Source organism: Carassius auratus, chromosome 49 (genome assembly GCF_003368295.1).
Source record: "Carassius auratus strain Wakin chromosome 49, ASM336829v1, whole genome shotgun sequence".
Classification (NCBI taxonomy): Eukaryota; Metazoa; Chordata; class Actinopteri; order Cypriniformes; family Cyprinidae; genus Carassius; species Carassius auratus.
Window position 1 is genome coordinate 6,527,947 of NC_039291.1, and position 19,247 is coordinate 6,547,193.

General features: G+C 34.7%; 1 protein-coding gene across 12 annotated transcripts in view; it reads left to right on the forward strand.

The window, feature by feature from the left end:
- LOC113066102 (sickle tail protein homolog) overlaps positions 1–19,247 on the forward strand; it is a 166,836-nt gene that overhangs the window by 114,686 nt on the left and 32,903 nt on the right. For 9 of the 12 annotated variants that reach the window (XR_003279120.1, XM_026237743.1, XM_026237745.1 and 6 more), the window contains exons 3-6: positions 10,235–10,321; positions 11,186–11,384; positions 15,472–15,670; positions 18,456–18,549. Coding sequence is in view for 11 of the 12 variants with exons in the window: in XM_026237743.1 (XP_026093528.1) it covers positions 10,235–10,321; positions 11,186–11,384; positions 15,472–15,670; positions 18,456–18,549 (579 nt within the window). In the remaining variant the exon portion in view is untranslated. The remainder of the gene's footprint in view (positions 1–10,234; positions 10,322–11,185; positions 11,385–15,471; positions 15,671–18,455; positions 18,550–19,247) is intronic. The other 3 variants (XM_026237740.1, XM_026237747.1, XM_026237748.1) reach the window with 1 other exon arrangement.

Sequence of the window (19,247 nt, forward strand, 5' to 3'; positions counted from 1 at the left end):
ATAAACTGAAAGAACAAGCAAACCTATAAAGCAAAGATTTTTATGATTGCTTGAAAATGGCACATGATGCAAAGTGCTTATGCACTTAGATGCTTGAGGTTGATTTTGGCTTCGGTTTTCTCCAAAACTATACAGTAGAAATATTTGAAACTTAATACAGTAATGTACAGATTGACTGTAAACAGAAATAAACTGGAAGAATGAGCAAACCTATAAAGCAAAGATTTTTATGAGTGCTTGAAAATGGCACATGATGCGAAGTGCTTATGCACTTAGATGCTTGGGGTTGATTTTGGCTTCAGTTTTCTCCAAAACTATACAGTAGAAATATTTGAAACTTAATACAGTAATGGTCAGATTGTCTGTAAACAGAAATAAACTGAAAGAACAAGCAAACCTATAAAGCAAAGATTTTTATGAGTGCTTGAAAATGGCACATGATGCAAAGTGCTTATGCACTTAGATGCTTGAGGTTGATTTTGGCTTCGGTTTTCTCCAAAACTATACAGTAGAAACATTTGAAACTTAATACAGTAATGGACAGATTGACTGTAAACAGAAATAAACTGAAAGAACAAGCAAACCTATAAAGCAAAGATTTTTATGAGTGTTTGAAAATGGCACATGATGCAAAGTGCTTATGCACTTAGATGCTTGAGGTTGATTTTGGCTTCGGTTTTCTCCAAAACTATACAGTAGAAACATTTGAAACTTAATACAGTAATGGACAGATTGACTGTAAACAGAAATAAACTGAAAGAACAAGCAAACCTATAAAGCAAAGATTTTTATGAGTGCTTGAAAATGGCACATGATGCAAAGTGCTTATGCACTTAGATGCTTGAGGTTGATTTTGGCTTCGGTTTTCTCCAAAACTATACAGTAGAAATATTTGAAACTTAATACAGTAATGGACAGATTGACTGTAAACAGAAATAAATTGGAAGAATGAGCAAACCTATAAAGCAAAGATTTTTATGAGTGCTTGAAAATGGCACATGATGCGAAGTGCTTATGCACTTAGATGCTTGAGGTTGATTTTGGCTTCAGTTTTCTCCAAAACTATACAGTAGAAATATTTGAAACTTAATACAGTAATGGTCAGATTGACTGTAAACAGAAATAAACTGAAAGAACGAGCAAACCTATAAAGCAAAGATTTTTATGAGTGCTTGAAAATGGCACATGATGTAAAGTGCTTATGCACTTAGATGCTTGGGGTTGATTTTGGCTTCAGTTTTCTCCAAAACTATACAGTAGAAATATTTGAAACTTAATACAGTAATGGTCAGATTGTCTGTAAACAGAAATAAACAGAAAGAACGAGCAAACCTATAAAGCAAAGATTTTTATGAGTGCTTGAAAATGGGACATGATGTAAAGTGCTTATGCACTTATATGCTTGGAGTTGATTTTGGCTTTAGTTTTCTCCAAAACTATAAAGTAGAAATATTTGAAACTTAATACAGTAATGATCAGATTGACTGTGAACAGAAATAAACTGAAAGAACGAGCAAACCTATAGAGCAAAGATTTTTTATGACTGTTTGAAAATGGGTAATGGTGCAACAGATAGAATAAACTTTGATTTTGGCATGATTTTGCCAATGATTTTTTCCAAAACTATACAGTAAAAATAATTGAAAATTAACGCAGTAATGGTCAGAGTGACTGTGAATAGGAATCAAGTGAAAGAATGAGCAAACCTATAAAGCAAAGATTTTTGTAAATGTTTGAAAATGGGACATGGTGTTAAAAAGCTTATGTGATTAGATTCTTGGAGTTGAATTTGGCTTTAGTTTTCTCCAAAACTATACAGTAGAAATATTTGAAAATTAATATATCAATGGTAAGAGTGACTGTGAATAGGAATCCACTGAAAGAAAGAGCAAACCCATGAAGCAAAGATTTTTATGAGTGTATGAAAATGGGTAACGGTGCAGGTGCTAAAATGCACTTTTCTGGAGTTATTTTGCCATTAATTTTCTCCAACGCTATACAGTAAAATAACTTAAATTAATTCAGTAATATTCTGGGTCACTGTTAAAAGTTATCAATTGGAAAAAGGAGCAAACCTTTTAAGGAAAGCATTTTATGAGTAAGTGCTTTTTATGAGAAAAGAGTGAAAATGCACATTGACTTTTGGAGTGATTTGCCTTTAAATTGTACAAAAATTGTATAATAGTTTTAACTTGAAAAAAAATACAGCAATAGTCAGGATCACTATTAGTTGAAAGGTATACACACACAAACAACACACACATACGCATTACATATTGTATCAATGTTGATATATATATATATATATATATATATATATATATATATATATATATATATATATATATATTATATATATATATAAAATGTATATTTAAAATATATATTTATAAAATGTATATATAAAATATATATTATACACACACACACACACATATATATATATATATATATATATTTAAAATATATATTTATAAAATGTATATATAAAATATATATATATAATATATATATAATATATATATATATATATATAAAATATATATATATATATATATATATAAAATATATATATATAATATATATATATAATATATATATATATTATACACACACACACACACACACACACATATATATATATATATATATATATATATATATATATATATATATATATATATACATTGATAAATTATGTATATTAATGTAAAATAAAAATGTTAATGTACAAAAATAATGTATTCAGAAACATTAATTCAATGTTCAAGTCATTTAAAAAAATGCATTATTTATATCATGACATGAAATAGCAATACATAAATATTCTGATGTCCCTTTAAGTTCTTTTTATGGGTTAAATGACGTTTTATGCAGATTTTATTTCATTTATGTTTTTTGGGAGGGGGTTGGCACCCGTGAACTATTGAAAATATCAGAAAAAGTATAAAGGAAACGCCGTTACGACAGCTTCTTTACATCTATTTTGACCGCTCCCTGCACCCGTACCGTCAGTGCACGATTAGACGCACAAACAAAAAAAAAAGTGCGGCTGGCTTGACCGTGTACTTTCAAACCGCGGCTGGCTTGACCGCAGTGATATAAGGCGTGAAGACCTGGATTCTGGGGGTTGTTTTTGGCGTTTTGAGTAGTTTGTGTTGTTTCAGTTGGCGGGGTCCAAGTTGCGAATAATAAGAATTGGGCGGCGCTTGACCAAACAAGTGAAAAATAAGATGGAAACGTATATTTTTAGTGTAACGTAGGTAACGTTTTATCAAGGTTTTCAAACTTTTAAGTTATAATGACCTTCGATTAAAGATTTGTCAGAACGTGTATTCAAAAACGTATGCTAACGAATCATAAAAGCACATCAACAGTGCTTTTCTTTTCAAAGTAGTTGGCTAAGAGCAATACTTTTATGTGATACTTTGTGATTTGCAGGCGGTAATCGATAAAGCATTCTAATATGAAATATTTTAATAAAACCTGTTAAAATTGCTCTGCATTGCAAGTGCAGCACTATACCAGGTGAGCTACCAAGCAAGTTTACATCAGTAGAGCCAAATATATGGAGCTGGTTATGTATTCCAACTTAGGTAGTCTACAAATGCACTACAGTGCAAGTTTTGTGAGGTCATGGCATTATGTTGTGAAAGGAACCATGCGAAAATAAGTCTTTATTATTTGATTATCATTATTATTATTATTATTTATATTTGTTTTTGTGTGTGAAAAGGAACAAAAGTTATTGGTGTTTTACTGTCACTAGTGTTCATTTGGAGTTTGCAGAAATGTGGACAGGGGCACACTTTTTCCAGTGAGCATTCTGTATCAGAATCAGAAAGAGTTGTATTGCCTGTATGCTTGCGTATACAAGGAAGTTGTTTAAGTGACATAAGCTTCCAGTGCACAGAGACAACAACACACAGACAAAACAAAAAACAAACAAACAAAAATGCAAATAAATAAATTATAAACAGTTGTGCTATATATGATAATGGAATAGAATTGAGTGAGATGCAGGGATGTACTAGGATGGAGGGGTAACAAATAAATATAACAATATTGCACATTTTTATTGCGTAAGTATGCCTAGCAATGAGCTGAAAGACAATCAATAATGCTGTAAAGAAGCTTTCAACATTTGCTTTCAAATGAAATGAGCCATGATACAGTCTATTAGAAAGCTGTTTAGACCTGTTTGGAAAGCTTACTTATTCATCCTATTGCAGATTTTGACACCTAATGCAATGACTTTAAGAGCGTTGCTCATGAAGGGCTGAGCATTCTGGGTGTAAACTGGACTTGCAGACATGAAGTTGATTTGAAGTGTAGAATTCATTTTTACATTCTTCATGAAGTACTATGCTGTACTAAATAGTGGTTGAGCAAGGTGCCATTGTGTATGTCAGTTTGAAACACTCACTAATTATACTGTAATACTGGGCTTTCGGGTGTCAGAAAGGTTTAAATGAATCACAATGTTAGCACAGTTTTCTTGTTAACACAATCCTGTGCACTATGATGCTGATCTGGGACCAGCTTCTTCGTAATGATCTTCAGCACATTTTATTTTAGTGCAGTGACCCCGGCTTGTCACAGATCATCCGCTTGGCACCATCCCAGTTCTCCATCATTGCCGTTGTCTGCCAAGAGCAGACATGAGTGAATTGATATATTAAAATGTCCAGCTGTGGGTCATTGCGGGGTCATGAGCTCACACTGGAGACGCTGTCAGTTCAAAGCATCAGTGCAGTGTCAGTTTTGCATGTTTGGCTGCTTCATTCCCATGAATGGCCCAATTTCACAGGGCCATGCAAATACTGTGGCAGGTTGGCTGATGGGGATTTGATGCTCATTTAAGCATGATGTGCAGAGGAGCTGACGGGCTTTGCATTGTTCTAGTGTGTGAGAAGTACTTTCAGGCAAAATTAACTCAACCAAGGGTGCGTCTTCATGAACAGGGGTTCATTGTTTATGGTGGCACTTTGAACATCACATATGAAAGTAAGTAAATAAATTACAGTTTTATTCAAAACTTGTATTATGTGCACTGGCTCAATTAACATTTTTTTTTGGGAACCCAATAACAAGTGTTGATGACATCAGGCCAATCGGAGCTGTTCGGTGAAGTTAAACATTAATTAATACATTTTAAAATGTATTTATTCCTGTTATGCAAAGATTTCCAGCAGCCATTACTCCAGTCTTCAGTGTCACACAATGCTTCAGAAATCATTAAAATATGCTGATTTGGTGCTCAAGAAAGATATATTTTTAGTTTTTGTCATTGTGAGTATTTGTGTGATTTATCTGTGAGAGTGTGACAGTGGTCAGTGTCCTGTAATGAGAGGGGCGAGTCAGTGGCTGTCCTCTTGAGGTTGAGGTTGACCTTTCCCATTCTTCATAGACCAGTACAAAGACCAAAATGAGGACCAGGGCTACATTTTTGTTGAGTGGAGCCAGGTTTAGTTAAAGCTGTTGTTTGATGGGGTGTTACAACATATATCTATTTCAAATAAACTTTATAATCATCAAATAAATAAAAAAATCACAATTTCCTCAAAATATCAAATAGAACAACATTGATAATAATAATAAATGCTTCTTGAGTTCCAAATGTAATATGACTGCTGAAAACTCAGCTTTGCCATCATGGGAATAAATTACATCTAAAATATATATTAAAATTAGAATTACTGTATTTAAAATACAGTACACATCTTATTTAAAGTATTAAAGTAAAGTATTACCAACCGTAAACTTTTGAACAGTAGTGTTAAAGTGCCATGTTTAATGCTAAGATGCTACATAACTTTTTTTACAGAACGTGGATTTTTCACACATCTTCAAGGATATTGATGTGTCAGCACATTCCTTCATTTTCCATTCAGAAACTTTCTCTCCTTTTTCTGATACAGTTCAAAACACCAAGGTTAGCAGAAATAGTGGGGAAACAGCCCCTTTTCCATTAGACCATGAAATTACTGATGATTACAATATTTAATACTCATTGAATGAGGCTGACACAGACAGTATTAGTATTATTTAAATAGCTAGTGTCATTCTGTTATTATTAGTTAGTGTCTGTTCATCAGATATTTTGGGTGGTGAATTTAGTTTTTTGATTGACAAAGGAGGATAATGGAAATACAACCATCCAGACAGGGATATAACGTCTAGAGACAGTTCAGGGTTTTTGGGGTTAAGATCGTCAAGAGAGGTCAAATCAGATACAGTCAGTAAGTTAATAAAGCCCTTATTATATATATATATATATATATTTTTTTTTTTTTTTTTGCAATTCTTCACTTAATCTCTATGGAGTGCATGTACAGTTCTCTCTCCACCTTCAATACCACGACTTAGGTGCCCTTGAGCAAGGCACCGAACCCCCAACTGCTCCCCGGGTGCTGCAGCATAAATGGCTGCCCGCTGCTCCGGGTGTGTGTTCACATTGTGTGTGTGTGTGTTCACTGCTCTGTGTGTGTGCACTTCGGATGGGTTACATGCAGAGCACAAATTCTGAGTATGGGTTACCATACTTGGCTGAATGTCACGTCACTCACTCATTACGTATTTATCATGGTTGTAAACATCGAACTCACAGAAATAATATTACATTTTATTTATACCCACAATATGTGAGAGATCATAATAATTGATCATAGCAGTTGAATATACTGAACTGCCCAAAAATAATTTTGTCTTGTTTTCAATAAAATGTCAGTTATTCTTTATTTTAAGGTGATGTACTTACAGTGTAATAAAATAGTATATACATATAATTTATGTAACTGCGTCACTTAAAATAAACGTTACCAAAATAGCTAATCGTCCTTCAAAAAATCAAGCAAAATTGAATATCATGTAAGTTTATGGTTTCTAGATTTAATACTTAAAAAAAATAAATATCGAAATATTTCAAAATAATTCAAAAATAATTATCTAAAATATATATATTGTAATATTTTTTCTAGTAGTGTTTAAAACATTTTACCGAAAAAAAAAACAACAACTTATATTTATTTATGTATGATTGTTTGTACTAAATGCTTTCCGGCTATAGTTTATATAATTGTTGTTCTAAGAAGACTACATTTAAATAACTTTTGCACCATCACTGACAGACACACTGAAGCCACCACCACAAATTCCTCTGTATTGTATTAAAGATGAGCCAGCAGAGTCAGCATACATGCCCAAACCCATCTGTGTGTGTTTGATATTTTCCTGCCAAGGTGTCAGTGCTGATGTGATGGATCACTCAGATGTTTGTCAACACCCTTCCAAACATCTGTGTCCCTCCTTTGCGTGCAGATGAGACCTCAAGCATTGCCATCTGGTTCTGTTTGGCCCATACAGAATGTATCCTCACCCTCACTTGTTCCTGCCCTTTCCTGTCCACAGAGAGAGAGAGAGAAAGAGAGAGAGATAGAGAGAGAGAGAGAGAGAGGAACCAGCATAAAAGGAAAAGGGGAAAATAGCCTTTATACCTTTCACCAGACCAAAACAAGACCAGATGGACAAACTTCCAGATGGTGGTGGTTCAACAGGGTTTTGATACAATATCTGCAGGCCTGCTGTGTAAAGGGGATAGAGAGCTAACTGTAGGTCTGTTATTGCATTACTGATAAGATTATGTGTCTGGTTTAGAAAAGAAAATATTGTGATTGCTGATGTTAGAGCGGATTGCTGTCCATCTCTGATGCTTCTTGGAGGCCATTTACACTTGTTCTTTTCATGTTGTGATAGCTGTCCGAACAGTAAAATTAAGTGGAAGTGTGTTCATTTGAACTTTTTGAACATCACTTTTTAAAGATTCATATCCCATATGTGTAAGTAAAAGAAGTAAAAGAATTGACTGGAAGTAATTCATTTCAGGCCCCGTTAACACTGACGTCTGATGCGTTTCAGAAACACTATAGAACCTAAAACGCATGTCATGTGACCATTCATACAGGTACAGCCATAGATATGAATAGGTAGATTCCTTATTTTTTAAATCACATGCACAATAATGTGAATGATGTTATTATTACACTGTCATCAATGATACGCAGAGCGAATGTGTGCAGCTACGGCATTGTTTTCCAAAGTCTCCGTCTCTGCACTGTAAAAAAAGAAAAGTTGACTTAACTTAAAATAACAAGGTAATTTGCTGCACACCTTTTTTGAGTTTACTCAACTTTTAAACTAATTAGCTCAATTCACTGAGTAAGGTCACATGTCTCCCAACTTAAAGGTGCTGTAGGGAATCCGCATATTATAATGATTTCTGAAGGATCATGAGACACTGAAGAGTGGAGTAATGACTGCTTAAAATGTATCTTTGCTGTTACAGGAATAAATTACATTTTAAAGCATGCAGCTCTGTAAACTGTAATTGTTTAATTGTTGTAATAATATGACTGTTTTACTGTATTTTGTTCAAATAATTGCCACTTTGGTGAGCTGATACTTCTTCAAGATACTTCTGCACCTGCATCTTACCAGCACCAAAGTTTTGAACAGTAGTGTTTATCTTTCCGTCCTCTTTTTTCGTCTTTTCAATCTTAGGGCCTGTTCACACTAAAAGCTAAAAAACTAAATAGAAAAGAAAAGGCTTTTTTCTTGCTATCTGCTGCTTTTATTCGTTATCTAGTTCAAGTTAGTCATGTCATATAAAACAAGATTTTCTTTACTCTTCTGAAACAAAAGAGTGTAGTAATTTATGACTATGATCTACTGTGTAGATTTACTCTAACTTTCTCAACTCAGATCTCTGGTCCACCCAGATTTAGTTTTTGAAACCAAGCAGAAAAATGGGCCATTCAGGCATCATCACAGTAATGATGCCACAGCCGTGAGCGCGTTAACATATGACTGCTCATATTTACATATCAACACCTTTTAAATGTCCAACAACTTGCCATTGTTACTCATTTCACATACAAAAGGTTCGCCAATAATAAATAATCTGCATATAGAAGGTATATAAGGTGATTGTAGGTTTTTAAGTTAAATTTACAGTAGCCATAACCAGGGCCAAGAGAGTGTGGAAATGGTCATGAAAGGCTTAATTATGATTGCTGTGTGTGCAAGAAATCTAAAGAAACATTATAAGTGGACTTAAGAAAAAGTTAAATACGCTCCTGTGCTCGTATTTATTTTTTTTTTGGAGTATGTTGTCAGTGGGGTCAGACAAGGACAGGACTCCAATCAGTGTCAGTTATTAATACATTATTATATTTTTTTCATTGATTATACATGATTTATACGTGTTTAATTAAAATTAACAGTCTAGTCCAGCATTTTAAGCAACATTATGGTGTTTATTTTGTATTTCTTGTTTTGGGTACTTGAATTGAGATGTTTAACTCTCAATTCTCTCAATATCTCAAACTCTCAAAAACTTTTCGAACTTGTGATGAACTTTTGCTTATTATAGAAAAGGTTTGAGAATAGAAGCTAACCTGTGGTGAGTGACTCACACACGCGCAAACACACCCTTGAGCTTTTATTGTCATCAGTCGGTTGACATCTCCTGTTTTATGCGTGCCTGCAGAAAATCATCGTGTTGGTTGTGAATCTAATTTCCCACCTCCTGCCCTCAAAAGAACCCCAGGACACTTTGCTGTGGTCTGGAAAGTCCTGATCCAGTTTCATCTAGTTTAGTTCAAACTCTCTCTTTTGCTACCTAATATCAAAGAGATGAATAAACATCTACATTACAAGAAATCACAGGTGTGTGGGTGTTTCAGTGTCAAGAGATCTGCTCTTTAGTTGACTTTTAATGATGCATCAGCTGACTTAAATATCAAAAAGCTCTTTGTATCAGATGTTATGACTTATTTTAAAATGTATTTGATTGAAACTGATTCCTGTTGTTTGCTCAAAATTGAATCTGTCATAATTTACTCACCTTGATGTAGGGCTTTAATTCTTCAATATGTGGATACGTGAATGACATTTGAGAATACAAATTTCCTTAAATTTAAAATTCACTTACAATATTCTTTTTCAGTAGCTGTTAAAATTAATTAGAACATATTTCTTTTGTAGGGGTAAATGAAGAATGAATGCTTTCAGTGTGTGACCCCTGATACATCATTATCCATATCAGGCTATCGTAATGGCCCATAAGTGCTTGGCAGGAGTCTGCAGAAGTCCAGATTTACTGTTCTGTTATGCATATGTTTTTTTGTTTTTTTGTCTTCATACTATGTATGTGTTTCTCTCTCTGTACTTATAGTTATTTCAGGGGATGTTGTCCGCTCTGCACTCTGAGATAGATATTCAAAGATATCTGCTGAAAATCCAGAATGTTGGTTCACGCAGAGTCAGTACAAGCACGTATGAACGTGTGTGTTCTGCATGTGTGTGTTTAACAATACCACACAATCACTTAACATGAAAAAACGTATTCATCTGAAACTAATTAACTGACTGTACTGATGTATACTGGCATGTACATACTTTTTTTGATTTATAAATTATGTTTACACTTTGAATCTAGTTTTTGGTGTATGTAGACTAGTCAGTCTGATCTGCATGACTGCTTGCAGTCTTAACAGCTGACCAGCTGCTGTCGCTTTAAATTAAATTTGCGGTGTGTGTTTCAGAAAATGTTAATATATTCATTATGCTTTGGTCACAATTAGTAGTTCAAGTTTGATGCATGTAGTGAAGAAAACCCTGTTGGAAATCCAGCTAAAACCAGCTTCTGATAGTTTGACTAGGTTCTGCACTGTTAGAAATAAAGGTTCCAAAAAGGGGATTTCGCAGTGATTCCACAGAAGAAGAAAAATGTTTAAAGAACCATTAAAAAATAACCTTTGGTGCAATAGAAAGTTTCCACGGATGTTAAGGTTCTTCATGAAACCATTAATGTCAATCATGAACCTTTATTTTTAAGAGTGTATTCTGTCCATTGATGGTAATACGCTGCTTGACAAAGATGGACAACCCTGATGTTGGGCTACTGGTTGGTGGCACAGAGGTTGACCTGGTAGATCATCTTTATCAAGCTGTTTAGTGCTGGTAAAGAATAGTGGGCTACTTTGAACCAAGCACTGTCCCTAAAAGCAGCCTGATTATTTTAAGTTGGTATGATCTGTTATTCAGAGACACCAAATATGGTTTTGAGTATTGCACTTACGATGTATTATCAAATCCAAATCTAAACTTTTGTTTCCTTCTACAGAGCTCTAAGCAGAGTTTGGCGTGTCCGAGTCCAGTGCCTGTGTTTGTGGATCAGCTGGAGCACGGCTCACTGGTCTCTCTAGATGCTCTGGATGTCATGTCTGAGTGCGACATGCCCATCGCCTTCACCCGAGGCTCCCGGTCTCGAGCCAGTCTGCCCGTGGTCCGCTCCACTAACCAGACCAAGGATCGCTCATTAGGTATTCAAATTCATGTGCATGTACTAAATTATATGGAAATAGACATATTTCAAATATAGCAACCATGCAGACTTATTAGGTAGGCATGCATTTTGTGAATGAAGGGTGTTCGATTTCTGTGGAAATCTGCTGAGATTTCTTTGGAATTCAGTGGGTCTGTGAATGAGTGATCCCGTACTGCTGTGTTACTTATTTCCCATCTGTTGCTAAATTATTTAGTTGCAGAGTTAAAGCGTCTGTGGAACTGTGTGGATACTTGTGTTTGTCTGTCAGTCTCTTATACTTAAGTTCAATGTCATAACAGCGAATTTGGCTCTGTCATTACCACTTCATGTAATGGAATATTTACGAGGCTCCACAGCTGAAATTCATAACCTGTACTTAACAAGGCACAGTCGTATATTACTGCACAGTCTCATGCTTGTGGACACACACACACACACACACACACACAAACAGAAACACGGAAATAGGACAGATTTTCCAACATACACAAACACATGTATTCTCTAGAACACCCCGTATTCTCTCTACATCCAGATAGAATGACAGTCCAACACACACAGGCCTTGAAATGGGAGCCTTCTCTGGCTGCTTAACTCTGATTGGTTGGTTTAAACATGGACCAGATGGAAATACAATTATGGGGAGAAAAAGTGTGTTCACTCAAACTATTCCCTCAAAATTTAGCTGAGAAGATATATATATAGACAGACCTGCATAGAAAAACTGGATGTTGTTTAATCAGGGCACAACACAAAGACGAGGAGACATGCATTTATTGAAGATATTCAGAAGCGACCTGCTTGCTGTAAGTCACCATTCCTTTCGTTCAGCGATCTTAAGTTTTAGTCGTTGTTGAGAGATGTTGTCTTAGGTTTGTTTAAGACCTGCTTAAGTATAGGTTCCGGAAGTAAAAATCCCATTAATTTTCTTTCTACTGAAATGTATGTATTACAAAGCTTATAAGCCTTGCTTTATATTTTGTAATACAATTCAAATATGTGAAATTTTATTCAACTGCATGTTGATGTGATATTTTATTCAACTGCATGTTGATGTTTAGTCAGTAGTTTAATATCGTACCATTTTTTAGGGGTGCACGATATATATCGGCCGATGATTAATGCACATCTAGTCAGTAAAGCTGGTTATCTAATCAGCTTGGATTTGCGCAGCTTGTCATCTTTTTTTATATCTTCTCATTGGACAACAAGACAGTGGGATAAAGTAAAAAAAAATAAAAATAATTAATAATAATAATAATACAATTGATTTGTAATGCGCCTTCCTTAATTCTCAAAGCACTACAACATGTACAAACAAAATTACAATATCAAAAATAAAATCATAGTAAAAGTCATAAATTAAAAGCTTCAGTAAAAAGGTTTCTTTTCCTAAGAAGTTTCTTAAAACAATTCCTAATAAACACAGGTAATGCATTGCATAACTTAGGTGCGTTTTTTTTTTCATTTATAACGAGTATGATACAAGGAAAAACAACCAGCAGAACGGAGAGAGCAAGAAGGTGTGGAAAGAGTTACCAAGTCACAAATGTAATCAGGAGCCAGCCCATGCTCTGCTTTATCTGTTATATTAATTGGGGTAATATAATGATGTGAGGATGTATAAGTCAAAACCTGGGCAGCTGAGTTTTGAATATATTGTATTCTCTTAACAGAACTTGCAGGTAAACCCCAAAGAGAGAATTGCAATAATCGATCCATGATTTGATGAAGGCATGAATAAGCCTTTCAGCATCAGGCTTAGAAAAAAAGGGTTTAATGCAAACAATTAAAAAAAAAAAAGATGGGGAAAAAAAACATTAGATGCAGTGCCAATTAATAAACTTTCAGTTTTAGAACAATTCGGTTTTATAAAGTTGTGTTTCATCCATGCTTTAATTTCTAGCAAACAGGCAGAAAGAGTTAAAGAGGAAGAAGTGAGATCAGGTGATGTGCTAATATAAATCTTGGTATCGTCCACGTAACAATGATAGCCCAGGCCATACTTCTGAATAATCTGCCCAATAGGCAGCATGTAAAATACTAAATAGAACAGGTCCCAAAACTGACCCCTGAGGGACACCCTGAAATAAAGGCAAAGTCTGAGATCTAACCCAGACCCAGAACTAAACCCAGATTTAAAAGTCTCTAAAAGGCTATTTGTGTAAAGATGAATTTGGAGTTGGCTAACAACTACCTGCTCAAGGACTTTTGCCAGGAATGGTAAATTAGAAATTGGCAGATAATTGGACATCTCAGCAATATCACTGCCAGGCTTTTTTTTTTTTTGAACTGGTGTAACTGCTGCCAATTTTAAAGCAGGAGAAACAATCTCTTCACTATGTGAGACAATGGTGGTAATGTGGGGTACAATAACACACAAACAGTCTTTCAGTACAGTAGTAGGGAAATGATCCAGTACACAAGTAGTTTAATTCATTGAAAAAAACAAGTTTAGAAATAAAATCAGAATCAACATCATTAAAACTTGAGAAGACATAGTCAGAGAGATTTGCAGGAAGTATGTAGATCAACAAATTCAGAAGCAAGATTACCGACAATAGAATTATAGATATTCTCAATTTTAGATGAAAAGTAATTGATAAACTCATTACACTGCTCAGTCGTGGAACAGTTAATGTTAATAGGAGGTTTAATAAGCTTATTAACTGTTCTAAACAGAACTCTGGGCTTAGAGATGTCACTGCTAATAACTGTAGAATAATATGCCATTTTTGCAGCTTTAAATGCATTATGGTATTCAATCTGATGCTGATCAAACATTGATTTATTAACTGTTAGATCGCTCTAACTGCCTCCCTTTAGCTTTTATACAACAAAACTCAGATGTATACCATGGCGATGATCTCTTTTAAGAAATTTGTAACATTTGTACAATTAATAAATTTTTACCACAGTAAACGGTATGAATGGAGATGATTGAAACATCTCATGTTGTTGTATTAAAGTTCATACAATTAGAAGTTTTTGTTTCTGAGGGTTTTCAGGTTTGGCTGAGAGTGTTTGTATGTGATTGTGATGAAAGCAGTCATTAAAATCTGGCTTGGCATTTGGCCTAGTTTGCATTTGCTCGGTTAATAGTTATTAATGTTGGTCATTAGAGTGAAATTGTAGGGTAGCGTTCAGAGACTGTTCCAAACCAAAGTGAGTTGAATGAAAAAAAATTATATATATAGACAAACCATCTTTTTTTGTGATCATTAAAACAACAGTTACAATATTATCGTAGGCACTGCTCCACTGCCTATTCACAGGTTGAGAATTCTATTTTTTATTCTGACAACATTATATTCTCAAGTAAATCATGGGAATTTTATTCAGATCTTTGGGAGATTCAGTCTTTTTTTTCAATCCATAGCTCAATAACAATTTTTCTCAACTTATCCATTTTATAGATCATTTTCAAACATTTTCACTGAGCTGCTTTCATCGCCACGAAGAACACAATACAACACTTCTTGTGGCTTATATAGCCAGAATTCTTACATTTCAAATTTACATTTATCAAGTATTCTTAGAAGTAGCATATTTTTTCTGACTACCTTTTGGAACAGTTTTTATTTATTTTTTGTACTTAAAAAAAGTGAAGCTTTTCTTCACCAGGGTATAAACATCCAACATTGTTTCTATAATAAACAAGCAGATCTTGTTTGGCTACATTCATGACTGAATGGAGCGGAAATGTTGCACTTGAAAGAGTGAAAGTTGCATACATGCCGTGAGCGAGAGCTATCATCTCGTTTCTGTGTTTGTTTTCCATTTGATTGGCAGTTTCGGAGTAGAATGACTACTATGGAAGTCAATGATGCCCATCAACTGTTCAGATACTATAGAATGTTCATTCTGAAAGTGAACTACTCTTTTAATGACATGTACATGTTGATTTTAGCATTTTTCAAGTTGTACATGATGCCTAAACTAATTTGAAAAGATTTTAGTTTTATGTGTTTATTAAGACAAAATACTACATAATTGCAGTTTTATAGTTGCATGCTCAAATAATGTTTTGAACTTTTCACACCCTGTGTTTTAATGTTTCCTCATTCTTTTTTTTTCTCTAGGAGTGTTGTATCTGCAGTATGGAGATGATACAAAGCAGATACGCATGCCTAATGAGATAACAAGTGTGGATACAATCAGAGCTCTGTTCGTTAGTGCCTTCCCTCATCAGCTTAACATGAAGATGCTGGAGTCACCCAGCACTGCCATCTATGTGAAAGACGAGACCAGGAACATGTACTATGAACTCACTGATGTCAGGTGTGTATGTGTTTTAGCTTCAGCCTCCTTAAAGTTTCAACAGTTTGTTATCTCCCTTCCTCATTCCACATGGCCTGCTTCCTCTAGATCTGTGACATCACTTAACATAGGAAGTGACCTTCTTTGAGATCCAAGTGCACCTCTATTTACTTTTATATTGCTTTTTCCTTGAGAACCAACTCCGTTAACAAACCTCAAATGCATTAGTTTTACAGGCTGTTAAAGTGTAGAAAATGAATGAAAATGAATATTCGGCTAATTACTCAACCTCATGCTGTTCCCAGCCTTTAAGACTTTCTTTCTTCTGTGGAACATGAAATGAGATATTTAGCAGAATATTCCTGCTGCTTTTTTCCGAATTAAAAGACAAAATGACAAAAGAAACCTAAATGTGTCATAAAATAAGTCCAATTGAAATTGACTTCTATCATGGATCTTAAATCTTATTTGTGAAACTAAGATAATTAATATGGGTTTGAATGGAATGACAGTTAATAAACGATGACAGACTTTGAATTTTAGGGGTGAATTATTACTGTAATATGGAACTATAGCTGTGGAAATCTTCAGTAACGTCTCTTTAATACAATCTAGACTATATGTAAGCCACCCTTGCTCACATACACATGAACAGAACATTTTATTTAGGTTTCATCTGAACAGAATTACAGTCTCAGACTTTTAAATACCTTACAGCATTTGTTTCTTCGACTTAAACCAATAAACCCGACTATCTATCATACATCAGCCACCAGCACAGCTAATATTAACACACCACTTAACTGTCAGGGTTTGGGTAGAGGGATGAGGCGAGGACTCAATGATGCAGAGAGAAGGGCTCTTTAATAGTAATAATAATAAAATAAAACAAAAACTACCCCGTAGGGGAAAACAGACAAAACTTGACTGGCAAGGCAAGACACGATGTGCACAGACAAATATTAGACGACGAACTAGCAACCAAACTGCCAACACAAGGACAGTAAATAGGGAGCTAATGAGGAGGGTAACGAGGGAACACATGTGGGGAAAATTACATCAATAATCAGGTAACAAGATGGGTGGGGTCAAGACAATCAACGAGAGCACATGGCACATAGGAACAAAGACAAAAGCCATGTGCTCACAAAAAACAAAAACAAGCACATGGCCAGCAAACCAATCGCAAGCCACATGAAAACAATGACATGAGGAGAGTATCAGGGCTCTGTCACAAAACCATGAATACCACTAGACTGAAGTGACAGAACCCTGACACTTAATGTCACACTTCAAACAAACACTCCCACATATCTTTCGCTCTCATTCTTTGGTCTTTCCCTCCACCCTCAGTCTCCAAACACTTATGTTTACACTGCTATCTTACCGTATCTCTTTATATATATATATATATATATATATATATATATATATATATATATATATCTGTTGGGAATCACCTTTAAAAGACCCTGTGTAATGACAACTGGAGTTTTATGATTTTTAGTCCATGGCTGTTAGCTGTCTATATGTCAGTACGCTGCTAAAAATTTACAAATTAACTAGTAGATAAACACTATCATTCAAAAGTTTAAGGTTGGTAATATTTTATTCTCACCATTGTTGCATTTATTTAATCAGAAATGTTATTTAATGAAAAACAATAACATTGTGAAATATTACAATTCAAAAGAACTGAAAACCGTAGCTTTTTTGTGGAAACCATGACAAATTATATTTTCTAATGAATAGAACATAATTTACTGTAAATGTTGTCAATGTTACTTTTTGTCACTTAATTTAATGCATCCTTGCTGAGTAAAGTATATAAAAAAAACTTACCCACCCAAAACTTGTTCAATTTGCCTAGATTGAGTGCGACTAAACCCTAATGGCCCTTCAGTTCGTCCCACCCAAATGTACTGTTTTAGCAGGAAATATGTCAATATAGGAAAGAATCATGTGACTGCAAACGGTTTCATGGTGTCTTTACATAACTGGCCAATCAAAGTAAAATGTAATCATTAACTTTTTCTTTCCTCAGATCTGATGAGACTATAAATATTGACTCATACGCATATTGTCCTGAGTAGACAGAGGAGCAGACCTTACATTACCGTGGTGATGTAACTTGTACTTTGATACAGCTCGTTTTTTTATCAAGGTTGTAAATCTAAATTACAGTCACATGACCACATATTAGACTTCATAAGAAAAATGTTCACGTCAGTTTACACACTTAGGTTTCACAAACAAACAATTTATGAGTGATCCAGGTAGAAAGAGACTTAAGCCCTATTCGGATTCGTACATGAAAATCACAGTCGTCAGGTGTTAAGAATCGAAACTCAAACTTAGTTTAGAAAACTAGTCGCGTCCGAAAAGGGCATTACATTTTTTTATAGACAAACATGGTTACTTTGTAGACAGTTAATGTTTTAGCTCAATTCTGTATTAGTAAATAATTTTTGAACCTACAGAGAATTATAGTTTGATTAGTTTGGACATTAATGGATATCACAGACATCCGCCATGGATCTTTTCTCAGAAAGCCATAGCTTCACACCTCAATCTCCAGTTTATCGCTCTGACTCGCCTGTGTCTCTCAGTGAATCGCTTTATTCTAGTGATTCCTTTGACCTTTCTTGCTGTAATTCACCACTCTCATGTGTTGACATCTCGTCAGCCCTAGTGCACCCCGTTGTGGCATCGCTGAGGGGCTGACCTTCAATGCACCGTGCACGACAGTGTTCAGATGGAGACATTTGGTCTGTATATGTAACGATTTGGATTTCTCCCAACACAGGAGCATCACAGATCACTCCTGCCTGAAAGTGTACCACAAAGATCCAGCGCACGCCTTCAGTCATGGAGCTCGGCCAATCAATGGAGACACAAGGGTGAGTACCAACCTAATGTGGACATATTTGTTAACAACAAAAGCTTTAGTAGAGAGATCTTCTCTTGGAAAATGTAATTTGGCTGGCTTTGTATTTGGTCCTCATATTGTGAAATGAATGCATCAAATACTTTAGACTTAGACCGTGTTGCAACGTAGAACAGATATGTTTAAACAGAGCAGTAGATCAACAATAACATCTAATAATTAATGGATTTTGGTGCAGTTGAGAGTTCTGGTTGGCTGGTCTCTGTTAAAGATGGTTGACAAGTCTTGTGAGGTTCTAGGTACACTACTGCTCAATTAGTGGAATTCTTTTTCTGGATTCTTTGATTAATAGAAAGTTCAAAAGAAAATAAAAGAAACGAAAAAGTATTTCTTTATACGTCTTTAGTTTAACATGCTGTTTTCATCTGGAGGAGAACAGGCCCCCCGACTGAGCCTGGTTTCTTGTATGAAGTGCTATAGAAATAAAGGTGACTTATGATCAATGTAATGCATCCTTGCTGAATAAAAGTGTTAATTTTTGTAATAAATAAATAAATAAATACTGACCCCAAACATTTGAACAGTAGTGCATATTGTTTGGTAATATTTATCATTAGGGATGTACAAATATTTGACATATTATGATAAACTGATATTAATGTACTGTTTATAAAAAAGTGTAGAAATATATATATTTTTTTCTATGCTGTT